Here is a 14,223-nt window from a genome sequence, read left to right as displayed (position 1 = left end):
ACTAGACCACCTACAATGAGTTATTCTTTTCCAACACTTCATGTTTACTTCTTTTGTTAGGTCTCGACTTCTTTTATTTATTTATATATTTTAGATAACAGACAATGTAGATATTATTGTATCTAAGATTGTGGTTATCATATATTACTTTCATGAAACAAACTAGTAATTTGTAAATACTATCTCTTAATTTAGGCATGAATATAATTTTCAATCAATCTTTTACCCCTTAATATGAGGAGTAACCATATTTGAGGATATGATAACTTCAGCATACTCTCTTCAAACAACCATTTTTGGAGAAACAATTGACAAGGAACATGAAAATGGTGGAATTTATTATAATGTATTAAATATAAGGTGAAATGCCAAAGGATTATAATTTTAAATCTAAGAGAAGCAAAGGGAAGAAGGCAACATTGTGACCTTACACTTATGTACTTCACCAACTTAATAAATCAAAAATGAAACAGGAATCTTGCTACGTATTTACTAACATTTACAAAAAGGTACTCCTGCAGAAAACTTGGAACAAGCTTCACAGCAACAGAAAGAACCCCGGAGAAATCTTGAACAATGCTTCCATGTCAGCTGTGAAAACTAAACAGCCAAAAGAAGGCAGCAACACTTACTTATTTTTAATGAAGCAATAATACGATCAAGGCACGTAAAACAGCAAGCTAAATCTGATATATTAGACAAGAAACAAATACTCAATATGCAATCTACATAACTTACCTGAAAACTAACGAAACAATCGTAATTAAATAATAAAGGTAGCAGAAACAAGTAGACACATAATCTATCAATGCCACAAGGTGTTTACAGACCTTGCTATTGTCAGTTTGAAGAGGGTGGTTTGACGGCACCATTATCAAGGATCAGAAGCACCAATTCTCGAGTTGTATAAACAAGTCTATTAGTTACTCCGACTTATGACAAATCAAACGATCCTTGACCTTCATTAATGGCATAGAGTAATTTCTTGGACATGATCTCCTGCGGGGTAAAATAATGCATAACTTACTTGGGAAAAATAAAGAATTGATTGACAAAAGGAAAGTATCAAGCGCTAAAACATATGACTATAGTAATTAGAGACACTCTACCTTAGTAGAATAGGGAGGGAGTTTCAAGTAATTAGCACATGTCATCACACTGGGTAGGTCTTCATCTGCAGATTCTGATGGGGCATTACTGTTCTGTGCTGCATTGCCAGCACTAGATGAATGCTGTTCCAAAGATATATGAATTGTCAGTCACTGAAATAAAGAGACGTAACATATATGCACACATAAATTTTACCTACAGCCATACCTTCCTCACAATTGTCAACTTAGGATTCAGAGAAGCAAGACCACCTGCGGGGAGCCGAGGAGCACCAGTAACAAACTGGCAGAATGCTCGTTGCTGCTCAGGTGTGAACTCTCCCATAATCTCTAGTAACTGAGGAGAATAATTTATTACAAGTCATCAACTTGAAACAACTAGAAGTGAATGATAAAGAACAATATCCCAATCATCATTGTTTCAGCAGTTATACTTTCACCAACAGCTGAAGAACAAAAACTTACATGAATAATAGGAGGACTCTTGGATGTGAATCCATGATCGAATTTTATGTGATCTACTAGCGTCTCAGGCTGCATAACAAAAAGAATATAATGTATTCATCCAAATACAGGAAAGTAGTTCTTTTCATAACCAGCAGATTCACAAGAACAGATATTACCTTCCACAGCTCTCTACGGCCACATAATAGATAGTCTAACTCTGAAGGAGAGAATATTTGCAGAGCTGAAAAGTCGAAAACCTGAAAGTTGTGAAGGCTAAAAGTTATTTATTATTAGATATAAAATTATCTCCAGGTATATCTATATTGCTAATGCATTATTAAAGAAACAACAATCTGACAATAAGGAAACTATCGGATTGTCCCACTATATGCTTTTTTTACCCACAAGATTATCTTGATCTTTTAAGTTGTCTGGAAAAAAATACTCAAGCAGCAAACCTGATTGAAGCCAGATCTAAAAGCCTCCATTTGCTGCCTGATTCCAGTTTTCACAGTAGCATCAACTACCAAAGAAATATACTCCTCCAAGTTACTGAGATCCACCTGAGCATTCCATTTAAGGTATTAAAAGAAATATTAATAGAAATAACACATGCAATTGAGGGACTTCATCAGTCAAATACCAGAAATAAAAACGAAGAAACAAAAAAATATTAAAACAAATCCACGATATCGCGACTCACATTCTCGTCGCCTGCTTTAAGAATATATTCAGGATAGCCAGGAAGTGTGAAATCTAAACAAAGATCCTCAACTGGAGTCCCACGAAAATGCATGTCATAAGACTCGTCCAGGTTCTGATCTTTTATTGATTCTATATATTGCTTTCGACTGACGAGGGCTTGCAACTCTTGCAAAGTCTTCCCCAATTCGGTGTCAAAAGAAAGAATATCATACAAATCAAGTTCCTGAAGTGTTACAAGTTAGAAACATTAGTGGAGAAGATAAGATACACCGGTGGGTGCATCAACTGGACAAGTGTGCAATGAAGAGCAGGGGAGCTTACTTGACCAAGAACGAGCTTATAGAAGGCCATGGACAGTGGAAGGTCCAAAAGCCGTCCATCTTGAAGAGCTTTCGCCATAACACGTCCAAGCAAGCGGAAATATTCAATTGCTTTATAGAATTGACCTCCATCAACAGTACCAGTATGTGGTGACCAGGGACGTGGGAATAATCCAAGAGGTGCTTGGACAAGATCTCCGTCACTTCTACTTAATTTATTATCGATATGAACTTCCACAGAATGTTCATTTGAAGTTAATGATAAACCAGATCTCCACATTCCAAGTCCAAGTTTCTGTAGATCGTGACTTATAAGGGTATAAAACTCAAGTGTAGGACCCAGGCCAGTACCAACTTCACCAAAATATTCAACTTCAAGAACAGCTTTTTGGCTAGAGTACATCTCCATTACTTTTGCAGCAGAATCCAGAATGCGGTTCCTTGAGACACGAACTTTCTGGCGCTGTAATCTGCCAACCCTAACTGCTCTCTCATGAGTAGACCCATTACCATCAGCACCTTGCTGTTGCTGCAGCCTATATAAAGCACGTGACAACCCAAAAGCAGTTGAATAGAAGTACTGGCGCCGAGTCTCAAATGGAAAAAGAAATGGGCAGGCCTTGGTCAACTGGTAACACCAAGATGGAAGAGATCCACTACAAAGTGCAAGAGCATCCTGGATCTGTCGTGCCAATTTCGGAGTGAGCTTACTATTGACAAATTCCTCAGAAGGGATTTTGATACCCGTAGTACCGAGCTCATCTAGACTAGAAATTTTTCCTTCAGAGAAATCATCAATCATGGACAGGACTCTCAAACGGGGGGCAAGCTGATTCAGCGCCTCCAATACACGTAAGAGGTACAAAATACTGTAAGTAGGGTTACTTTTCTCCAGATCACAAGGAAGTTCTCCCTGCAATATACTATCTAACAATGATGCTTGAACCAATGAAGGATCAGCACCGGAACTTGTTGAAGAACTGGTTTTCATAGACTTGGAAATTGAACTCCCAGACCCACTTGACCTCTCAGCTTGGTTGTCTGCCCTCTGGTATGTGATCGTGTAAATATCACTCCAAACCCTACTGCCGTCACCAGATACAAAATCATTGCCACCATATCTCTCATCATCATCCTCGTCTAGAACAAGCTGCCGCTGGATAGCCTGGTAGATAGTCAACTGCCTATTAAGCGGCTTCCCACCAACAGAAAATATTAGTTTTGGTGGATCACCAGAGCTGAGTAGAGGATGCCCATGTCGATCTCTAGCGCCCCTCACACCTCTAACACTAGCAGATGAAAGACCAGCCATGGCAGCAGCAGCAAATGACATTGCCCCCCTTGAACCATACGAGTTCCTACTTCTGAACTCAACGGAATCAGATCCCCGAGCAGAAGCAATTCTGCTCCCAGAACCACCACCAGCATTTGTATTGCTGCCAGTTGGTGTCTGTGCAAAAGGGCTATCCTCCGAAGAGTCTCCCAATTTAACATCATGCACTTCATCTGCCATGCAGACAGGAAAAGGATCATCCCTCAGCACCTGGAAAACGGGTAGAAAAAATAAGAATGTCGCTAATACAATATTTGCACCTACTATATCTAACATTGAAAAAAAGCTTTTCAGATGATCCATCAACAAAGGATAAAAGTATGCATATACGGGGAAGAAAGTATACCTCCCCCCCCCCCCCCCAACACACACACACACAGAGAAAAAAAAGCAGTTCATAAATAGATGCCTTTTTGAAATATTCCATTCATGTCTTCCATACCTCCCCAATCCCTCCCCTCAAAGGAAATCTCACTGGCCTCACCATTCAAACACTGCGTTAAAATCACTAGCTAAATCTCTTTACTTTATACTTTAAAGTTTCAGTTACAAATAGGAGAGAAAGGCTTTTGTTGTGCCAAAAAAATTTATTTTCATTGTCAAATCCATGCCTTATTCAAGAATCAAATGTAGGACAAGGTTTGTCCGCTCCCATCCATAGTCCTTGCTGAACGATCCCTCATGATTTCCTCATCTTACGAGCTTACACAGTTCCATTTCCCAAAAACTCCTTGGTATAATAGAACATATTTTTCGTATCTTAAAGAGAACGCCAAACCAAAAATCCCTTTGATGGAAACACCACATAATACCCCAGACCAAGTCCTATTCTTAGCTTGAACCCTAATCCACAGCACACTGAGCTCATGCTTGTATTCTAATGTAATTTTTTTAACCAGGCTTTTCTTTTTCCTGATAACAGTGTGTCCGGGCCACAACTTGCACACACCTCATCCAATTCCACAAAGTACTCGTTACCAGGAAACTTTGTCAACCATAACGGGCAACTCTGTCCACCAAGACTTGGACAAATGGGAAATAATCACCAAGTGATTTTGACTCGGCTGGAAGACTTCTCTTTTTCCCAACACAATCAACCCAATTAAAATAGCCGAGGGCTAGTTTCCCATGGCCACCATTTTAAAAAATTATCTACTTCTAGTTATAGAGTTAAGTTCATTAGTTGACACTAATGCATCTTTAAAAATCAGTAATTCAAAAGCTTTTAACACTTATGCAGCTTTAAATCTAAAGTAATCTCCTTAGCCTAACAATGTTCAAGAAGACTTCGAACCCTTAAATATGGAGATCAAGTTAATCCATTTAAACAATTATCCAAAAACAAGAAAAATAGAAAGAACTAAAGCAATAGAGAAATCAAACAACATACATCATCATGGTCATCTTCATCTTCATCGAACATATCATCCTCAATCACCAAAGCATCATCAAGTTCAATGAGAGAAGGATGCAGCTCGTCATCCTTTACATGAAAACAAACAGTGAATGTCAGCATTCAAGTGGACATAAAATCCATCAACACCACCTTAGTAGTTGAAAAATGTAAGCAAGGACACCAACAAAAAGAATCAAGTTTTCCCATAAATATCTTTGTTACATCCGGAAAACTCAAATTTTCAGGATGATCAACAAAATAATTTGATCCCCTTCAAGAAGCTAATTATGTCGAGAATTTTAGAGAGAAAAGAAAGATATCACATCAACTTGAGGAAGTTTCAGATATTAAACTAAATGTTTGATTCTTCTGAGTCTTGAGTTATAAAAAGGTACCACCAAAACTTGGAAGGTAAATTCCACAGAGTTGGGTACTATAGGTGTTTTAGGGTTGACGAGGTTAAACGTGCTATTCGAAGGATGGGCAAGGGAAGAGCGATCGGACCCGATGAGACTCTGGTGGGATTTTGGAAGAACATGGACAAGGCAGGTATGGAGTGATTACTGGGTTGCTTAAGGGTATTTTTAAGACGGAAAAAATGCCTGACAAAGGGAGGTGGAGTACAATAGTTCCTTTGGTTAAGAAAAAGGGTGATATCCAAAACTGAAACAACTACCCGGGTATCAAATTTCCAAGCCACACTATGAAGGTTCGGCAGAGAGTGGTAGAGATGAGGGGTATCTATTTTTTAGAATTAATTTGGATTCATGCCTGGACGATTGAATATTGAAATCACCATCTCATGCGGAGACTAGTAGAGAAACATAGGAAAAGGAAGAGGGACCTACAGATGGTGTTCATTGACCGTGAAAAGGCCGACGACGAAGTACCGAGGAATGTCCCCGGGAGGTGCTTGGTGGCTAGAGATGTCCCGATGGTTTACATTAGGGCGATAGAAGGACATGTATGGTGGAGCCAGGACTCGGGTTAGAACAACTGGAGGATATTTGAAACACTTCCTGATTGAGATTGAATTGCACCAAGGATCAGTTCTTAGACCTTTCCTATTTGCCTTAATGATGGACGAGTTGGCACAGTCTATTCAGGAGAAGGTTCCATGGTATACGTTATTTGCGAACGACATAGTACTGATTGATGAGACGCGGAACAGAGTTAATGCAAGGTTTGAAGTTAGGAGACAAACTATGGAGTCTAAAGGGATAAAGTAGAGGAAAACCAAAATTGAGTATATGACGTGCAAATTCAATGATGCGTTGGATGAAGCAAACGTGGAAGTGAGGCTTGAGACATAGACTATCCGGAAGAGAGTTTTAATTATTTTGGGTTTGTAATCCAAGAAACTAGGGACATTGATGATGATGTCACACATCGCATTGGAGTGGCATGGATGAAATGGAGGCTTACCTCTAAGTTTTATATGATAAGAAATACCCACTAAACTTAAAAGGTAAGTTCTACAGAGTGGTGGTTAGACCGGCCTTGTTGTATGGGTGGAGTGTTGGACAATTAAGAACTCATGTTCAAAAATTGCATGAAGCGGCAATGAGGAAGTTGAGATGCATGTGTGGGCACATTAGGAGCGAAAAAATTAGAAATGAGGTTATTTGGGAGAAGGTGGGTGAGGCCTCTGAGGTGGAAAAGATGAGGAAAGCAAGATTGAGATGGTTTGGGCATGTGAAACAAAGGTGTGAAGACGCCTCAATGAGGAGGTGCTAGAGGCTGGTTGTAAGGGGTACGCAGAGGGGTAGGGATAGGCCAAAAAGTATTGGGAAGAGGTGATTAGACAGAACATGACACAATTACATACTACCAAGGACATGACTCTAGATGGAAGGAGTAGAGGTCACTTATTTGGGCATGTGAAGCGAAGGTGCGTAGAGAGGTGCTAGAGGTTGGCCGTAAGGGGTGCACAGAGGGGTAAGGGTAGGTCGAACTACCGAAGAAGTACTGGGAAGAGGTGATTAACAGCACATGACACAATTTCATATTAGGGGTGCACAGAGGGGTAAGGGTAGGTCGAACTGCCGAAGAAGTACTGGGAAGAGGTGATTAACAGGACATGACACAATTTCATATTCCCAAGGACATAACTCTAGATAGAAAGGAGTAGAAGTCACTTATAGGGGTAGAAGGTTCATAGGGGAAGAGTGCTTGTTTCCTTGCAAGGGTTTAGACTTGTTAGTGCCTGTCATAGTACTAGTCATACACTTATAGTTCTTGCTTTTAATTATCTGTAGCCACATGTTTACTGGGTTTCACTTCCCATTCCAATTTATTGTTGTTATTGTTTCTTTTTTGATTGTACACTACTTTTCTTATTAACTGCTATGCTTGGTTTCACTTCCCATTCCAATTTATTGTTGTTATTGTTTCTTTTTTGATTGTACACTACTTTTCTTATTAACTGCTATGCTTTCTATGTTGATTTCTTCATTGTTTTGAGCTGAGGGTCTTTCGGAACCAGACTCTCTACCTCCACGAAGTAGTAATGAGGTCTAATTACACTCTACCCTCCCCAGACCCCATTTAGTGGGATTTCACAGGGTATGTTGTTGTTATTGGCTTGACCACTGTTATACTATTATAACAGGGACTAATGTGGTGGAGACCTTCACAAGTTCCATGTGATCTTTTCTTATTTTAAACAATCATCCTATTTCACCAATAAATAGTTGACATGGAGAGGAAAAAAAGAAGAAAATAAGAAATCTAAAATTGATGGCTCTAAACACTTGCGAGGTTTTATTTGAGAACCGTACAAGATTACTCCTTCATTTCAAGTGAACTCCAGCAACTGCTAAACCAAACATCTTCAATATACATACATACATATATACAGAGGATAACAAACTTAATAAAGTGAATAAGATACCTCTGAACTAGTCTCCCCATCAACAGGCTCCTCTCTTAAGGCCTTCTCCAAGGCAGCTCTTATTTTAACAGGATCTCTTGATCGAATTCCCCTGCGATCTTTTTGAGCAGGCTTCAAAACCGCTTTACCTTTGCCCTTTGAAGAGCTTCCATCACTTTCATTAATATTAACTGCTGACCTTGATCGAGCAGAATGACGACGAGATGCAGAGGCAGGAGTGGACATAGATGGAGATGACGCACTGCCTCCAGCAGGTATAGTCCCAGACCCAGAGTTTCCACCAGTAGCAGATGCCTTCTGTTCAGCCTCAGGTCTCCCAACTCGGGCCCAAAGGAATTCTTCAATAGCTACTAAACTTGCCAAAGGATCAATCAGCAAAACATTTGAAGAGTAGTCACGGAGGGTTTTCTCTCCTTGAGCTCTGCAAAGGCGCAGCTTAAAAGGCTGAGACAAAACACTTAAACCTGAAGAAAGACGTGCATTTCCTGTCGATGATCTGGAACTATGACTCAATACAACAGGAAAACGCTCCAATGAACATAGAGCATTTTGAAGCTTTTGGACCAGAACAGTCATGGGAACCATATTTCCACCATCAACACCAGCAGGAAGGGCAACTGCAATAAAAGACTTGTATCTTCTGATTGCTTGTTGTCGAAGCTTAGACATACTAGTATCAGAGATTCTTTCCTTAGAAAAGTACGCAAACGTAAAATATTTCAGCAAAGAAGCAACAACTCCACTTCCACTGAACTCAAAAGTTGAAACACCATCCCCTTTGCTGAGTTCCCCCATCATGGCAGCTATCACTTCAGCCAAGTTTTCTTCTTTTCCAACATAGCTATCCCCAAGCTGAGGACCAAATGTTTTGGATTTTCCTTTAGGTTTAGCTATCTGCTCATCAATACCAGCATTCAACTTCATGCAGAGATTCTTCAATCGTATAAGATCATCCGTGACACCAGCTTCAGCAGCCTCAGAATCTGATGGGAAGTATTTATCCTTGAAAGCTTTTGCACATGTACTGACTGACATCCGGAGGCTAGAATTAACGGTCCGAATTTCCATTGAATTTGGCAGAGATCCAGTACTTGGAACTGGACTTGTAAGATCTTCAACAGAAATTGCATCTGTATTGGAATTAGTGCTACGGCGTCTATTATGTTTCTCTTTCTCAGCACGTGTTGGATGGGGAGGAGCAGAAACATGAGACCCAGACAACATCAAGGCATCTACAGCATGAACAACACCTTCCCGGACAAACATCTTGCCAAAAACTCCAGGGAGCTTCTCCATTAGAATCTCTGCTATTTGAAGAGCGGGGACCAATACTTGGGGATCCTTCCACGCCAAAACCCCAGCCAAGAAACTATTAAGATATTACAATCAAGCATTACATTCAGAACTCGCATTGAGAAAAATATCATTGAAAGAAATATTGTCCTATTGAAAAACATTGCTTCCGCTGGCCAAATGTTGAAGAATAATATCAAGCTTTAGTTTGGTGCCAACATACCTTGACAAGTTAGTGTCATTAGTTAAAGATTGAATCATATCTGCATTACTGAAATACATAAGTTTTCCAATAACTGAGAGGCATTTGTGGCGTGCTGCTGTATTTACACTGGATCCATATGTCTGATCAGCAAAACGAGCAACAAGAAGTCACGTCTCTAATGTATGTCCACTATGGTAAGGTAGTGACAGTAATATACCCACAGAGTTATAATACTAACCTGTATCAGAACAGGAAGGAGATCCATTCCAAATTGTTGCAGAAGTTCAGGTTGATCATTCAATAGTTTCTCATGAGCTGATACCTCCTGAGAAGATGCATTAAGATCCTCCTGTTTGCTAGAACCACTAGCAGAGGATTTCCGCGTAAAAGGACCTCTAATGAACAAATTTGTGCTAACAGGAAGAGAGATAATTCCTTGAGGCAGCGGAGGAAGTAGTTCATTTGCAAGATTCACAATCTCAAAAATCTACAATAAGAAAAAAGTACAGTTGGATCTATCATAAAAGCAAGAACACAGTGCCCAGAAAGTGGCTACAGAAAAAGGTGGAATTCAACTAGCAGTTTGATTATGCGTCATGCATATTACAAAAATTATATACCCACCAAACAAAAATTACAAAGCCTAATAGTAGAAAAGTTCTCAAGCCTGCCATTGAACTGTAACAACTGAGCAGAAAAAGAATAGACACCTTTGAGTGTTAACGAACTATCTAGATCCTCATTATTATCAGTTGTAAAAAAACATTCTGGACTCAAGTGTTTCATTCTAGACAGAGACACTTTGGCCTTACTACCTTGTTTTGAAAGAAACCCGCTAATCCACATCATCTGGAGTGCGGTGTCAATCATCTTATTACACTTTCTTCACGCAGTTTTTGACTGTACCTCTAATTTCCTCGAGAAAAACTACAGCAATTTCTCAGTATTTTCGTATGACATCTATTCCTTGGAGGAATGACAAAGTAAAGACAAAGAAACGGAACAAAAAGGGGCTCCTACTGTTTTCTAAATTCATTCCACAAACTAAAGCTCAACCCCAAATTATTGTCCACTTCCATTAACCACGTGAAAATACATAGAATATCTAATCCTGTCTCCTCATGCCACAAGTATCCAATATTCAATATGCAATAGTTTAAATCTCTATAATTTAGTAAAATTTATACTTCTTTTTTCTGATACTCTTGAACACACCCTTATGAAAATAGTGACAAACACAGCAAGCAGTGGATTGCGAAAATTAAAGCCATCACACATACCTGCTCCGCAGGTCTGCTCATGGCAGGTGAAATAGAGACAGAGGCTGATAAAATGTCCTTGAGGATCCCACTGATACCAAGCATCATCAAGGTTTTAGCCCCTAATGGTGAGCCACTGGCACAAGTACAAAGAAGCCGGATCAAGCCCTGCAAACAAAATCAAGTTATAACTACAGTCCTATGTAAACAATCAACACATTCAAGAATTGAACTTACTGTGTAAGTTTCCGTGCTGAGTGAAGCCTGACCACCTCCAGAATTACTGGTTGAGATGAGGGAGGCAGCCTGTGTGACAAGTCCGTGATTACAGAGTTCATCTAGCTTTTCTGGAGATGATGCAAATGCTTCAGCTATCCGGGTCAAGCAGATAGAAGCATGCTCTAATACCTACACACACATCCAAGCACCAAGAAATAAAATGATAAAGAGAAAAGGTTTAACCAAATTAAGGAGGCGAAACAGATTGAAATAAGTTTATTAAGCCAAAAAAACTTGACAAATCTCCCTGTGATTTTTTTGTGACATGATGACGATCTCACCTTTGCATCATGATACTGAAGGAGATTCGTCAACAATGGAACAGCTTCCATCACAAAGTCAGCAGCATCCGAAGGCAGCTTCTTGCACATATTAGCAGCAGTTGCTAGTGCTACTCTCTATGAGAGAATGAAAAGAAGATCAGAATGATATTCAACCAATAAATGGAACTATAAATGGCTTATGTCAATAAAATTATTTACAATTTATTATCTTCACTACCTGAACACCAGTGGAAAAGAAATCGAGATACGACAGCACAGCCATGAGTGCACCTGCTTGCAAACAAGCAGTTGGATCTTCTTGAGATATCTTCTTTAAAGCTTGTAGAGACTGTCAAAAGTTAAACATTAGCATCATAAATTAAAATTTCAATCATGCCAATACTATCCAAACTGCAACACTTACAAAGCATATTCTCTTCGCAGAGATGTTATATTAAGAATTTCTACTTCTAGAATAACTCTTAATGTTATCATAAACATACAAATTATTGAGCATTTAAATGAAATGAATCCAAATGGAATGATTCACATAACCAACCCCAATTAGTTTCGGAATGAGATGCAATTATTGCTATTGTTGTTATGTACAAGGCCCAATTCTAGAGAGTGGCACTCAATTCTCTTTGGCCAAAAGGAATAACTTTTATCACCTGCTCAGCTAAGTCCATGTATTCAATTGTGAGTAAGCGAGCTACAAAACATGAAACCGCTCCATAATGCACAACAGCAGCACAAGAAGATGGCAGAACATCAACCAAATGGGTTAACGCCCTAGCTGCGAGAAGCATAATATCAGGATTACTCATATGATTAAGCAGCCCCACCAGGACAGGTACAAAAGAGTCCACTGAAAAAGTGCTCAAAGAGTCTTCTGTCCCAATGGAAAGCATCACACAAAGCTGCGTCAATGCCTCTATTTGCTTCCCTTCTTCCCCGTCAGCTCTCAAGCCCGATAATATCTTCTTCAGACGCCCATTCTGTTGCGACGAGGAAGCGGACACCATTGCTGAACTCGGCAGTAAATCATCCAAACCAGCACCCAATTTTCTCAACAGTCCTTGAAGTGCACTACTTGCTGAAGTCAAATTATGTTGCAAAATCCCAGCACCACCTTCACTTTCATTATCATCTTCATCACCCCCATCAGTATCCATGTTCAATCCCATATCTCTGTCTCTATCCCTAATTTCGTGCTCTTTCTCCTTACCCTTCTCCGGATTATTTCTATCTAACCCGTGATTCTTTCCCCGCCTGGTTCGGCTGCCAGACCCGGATGATTCATTCGTGGAGTCCATCGATTGTAGGTCTTGGGAACGATTTGTGAGTCGGGAACGAGTTGAGATCGAGTTTGAGGCGGCGCGTGTGGTAAAACGAGCTTTCTTAACAGCGCGTGTGGTGGGACCTGATGAAGGAGAAGAAGCAGAAGGCGCTGATGACGTGGCCTCCGTTCGTTTCCGGCTCCGAGTTTCCATACAAAACCGAACAGCGAACAGAAAACAAGGTCGCCGATTAATCGGCGATCAGACACAGTCCAGTAACGGGATTTTCATCATTTTTCACAAGCCCTAATTCACAAAATTGGGGAAGATTTAAACAAAAAAAAAAGGAACTTTGATTGTTCTAGCTCAATCTTCCATCACAAATTGTGCAAAAATTAATGGAATTTATTGTATCGTAGTGAAGAACTCTTCAAGAAATCGTAGGTAAAAAAGAGATAGGATTCGGTGAAGAAGAGGAATATAAGCAAGAAATGGAAGAACAAAAGTTACTAGTTTAATTTAATTATATTAATTATTAATTAATAGTAATAAAAATAAATATAGAAATAAAATCTAACTAAAAATATTTTCATGAATTTTTTTTTGGTTTAAGTGGATGATTAATACAAAAACACATCAGATTACGTGCTATGCTCCTAATTTTTTGTTAATCTATCCAGCAAATTGGTTTTGTTCTCCTAATTCGTGTGCTTAGTTATTGAATATATTCCTCAAAAACTACATTACATAACCTGTATTTAGAAATTAAAGAGATTAAATGTATAACCTTTACTTTAACATTTGATTACTTTATATGAATCTGAAACAATTTCTAATGAAGTAAGACTGTGTTTTATGATTATTAATTAAAAAATTTCAATCCAAAAATAATGGCAATTAGTTCATTAAGAGCTTTGATGGCATGAGGAATGCTTTTCATTTTGCAAATTATTAAGTTTGAAGCATAGTTAGTATTAAGAGTTATATATGATTATAAAAGTGCAAGTATTATTTGATACAATGTAGTGGTATTTATACATGAACAAGTATTGAAGAGAAAGGAGTATGTTGAACATAAGAGATCTAAAGAGAAAAGATACTAATTACGTATATAACTCAAATATACGAGCGTACTAGGATTTTGGATCATTATCCTTATCATGCCCCCTCAACATTGGCTCAATTTGTTTGAGACCGATGTTGCTAACAAGGTGGAAAAAGGACCTTCTGAAAGTGCTTTAGTTAAAATATCTGCTTGTTGAGCTCTAGTTGAAATGTGATGAACTGAAATTTTTGCACTTTTAGTTGGTCACAGACAAAAACAAAAATCAACTACGACATGTTTCATTTGATTATGAAAAATGGAATTAAGGCACAAATAAGTGACACCTATGTTATCACAAAAGACCTTAGGGGGGCAAGGTAACTTGACCCAAAGTTC

The 14,223-nt window shown here is 39.0% G+C and overlaps 1 protein-coding gene across 1 annotated transcript; it reads right to left on the bottom strand.

The window, feature by feature from the left end:
* Positions 1 to 308: 308 nt before the first annotated feature.
* LOC101247472 (E3 ubiquitin-protein ligase UPL3) lies at positions 309 to 13,566 on the bottom strand. Its single transcript, XM_010329112.3, has 18 exons — positions 12,174 to 13,566; positions 11,741 to 11,851; positions 11,521 to 11,637; positions 11,198 to 11,368; positions 10,982 to 11,128; positions 9,940 to 10,188; positions 9,720 to 9,841; positions 8,204 to 9,572; positions 5,305 to 5,397; positions 2,583 to 4,124; positions 2,260 to 2,484; positions 2,015 to 2,119; positions 1,733 to 1,813; positions 1,575 to 1,643; positions 1,318 to 1,446; positions 1,110 to 1,232; positions 831 to 999; positions 309 to 600 (listed from the first exon to the last, which is right to left on the bottom strand). Exons 1-17 carry the CDS (start codon positions 12,993 to 12,995, stop codon positions 934 to 936), a joined length of 5,541 nt encoding a protein of 1,846 aa, XP_010327414.1. The 5' UTR covers positions 12,996 to 13,566; the 3' UTR covers positions 309 to 600; positions 831 to 933.
* Positions 13,567 to 14,223: the final 657 nt, after the last annotated feature.

The sequence above is a fragment of the Solanum lycopersicum genome, chromosome 10 (genome assembly GCF_036512215.1).
Source record: "Solanum lycopersicum chromosome 10, SLM_r2.1".
Taxonomy (NCBI): Eukaryota; Viridiplantae; Streptophyta; class Magnoliopsida; order Solanales; family Solanaceae; genus Solanum; species Solanum lycopersicum.
The sequence above is the reverse complement of the archived record's forward strand: the minus strand, read 5'-3'. Positions and strand labels throughout refer to the sequence as shown.

Excerpts from the sequence above, each read along its gene's own strand:
- LOC101247472 (XM_010329112.3), bottom strand. The coding sequence starts at position 12,995 with ATGGAAACTCGGAGCCGGAAACGAACGGAGGCCACGTCATCAGCGCCT. Across the intron at positions 11,369-11,520 it reads TTCAGTATCATGATGCAAAG|GTATTAGAGCATGCTTCTAT; the intron begins GTGAGATCGTCA and ends ATGTGTGTGTAG. Across the intron at positions 4,125-5,304 it reads ATGAAGATGACCATGATGAT|GTGCTGAGGGATGATCCTTT; the intron begins GTATGTTGTTTG and ends CCCGTTTTCCAG.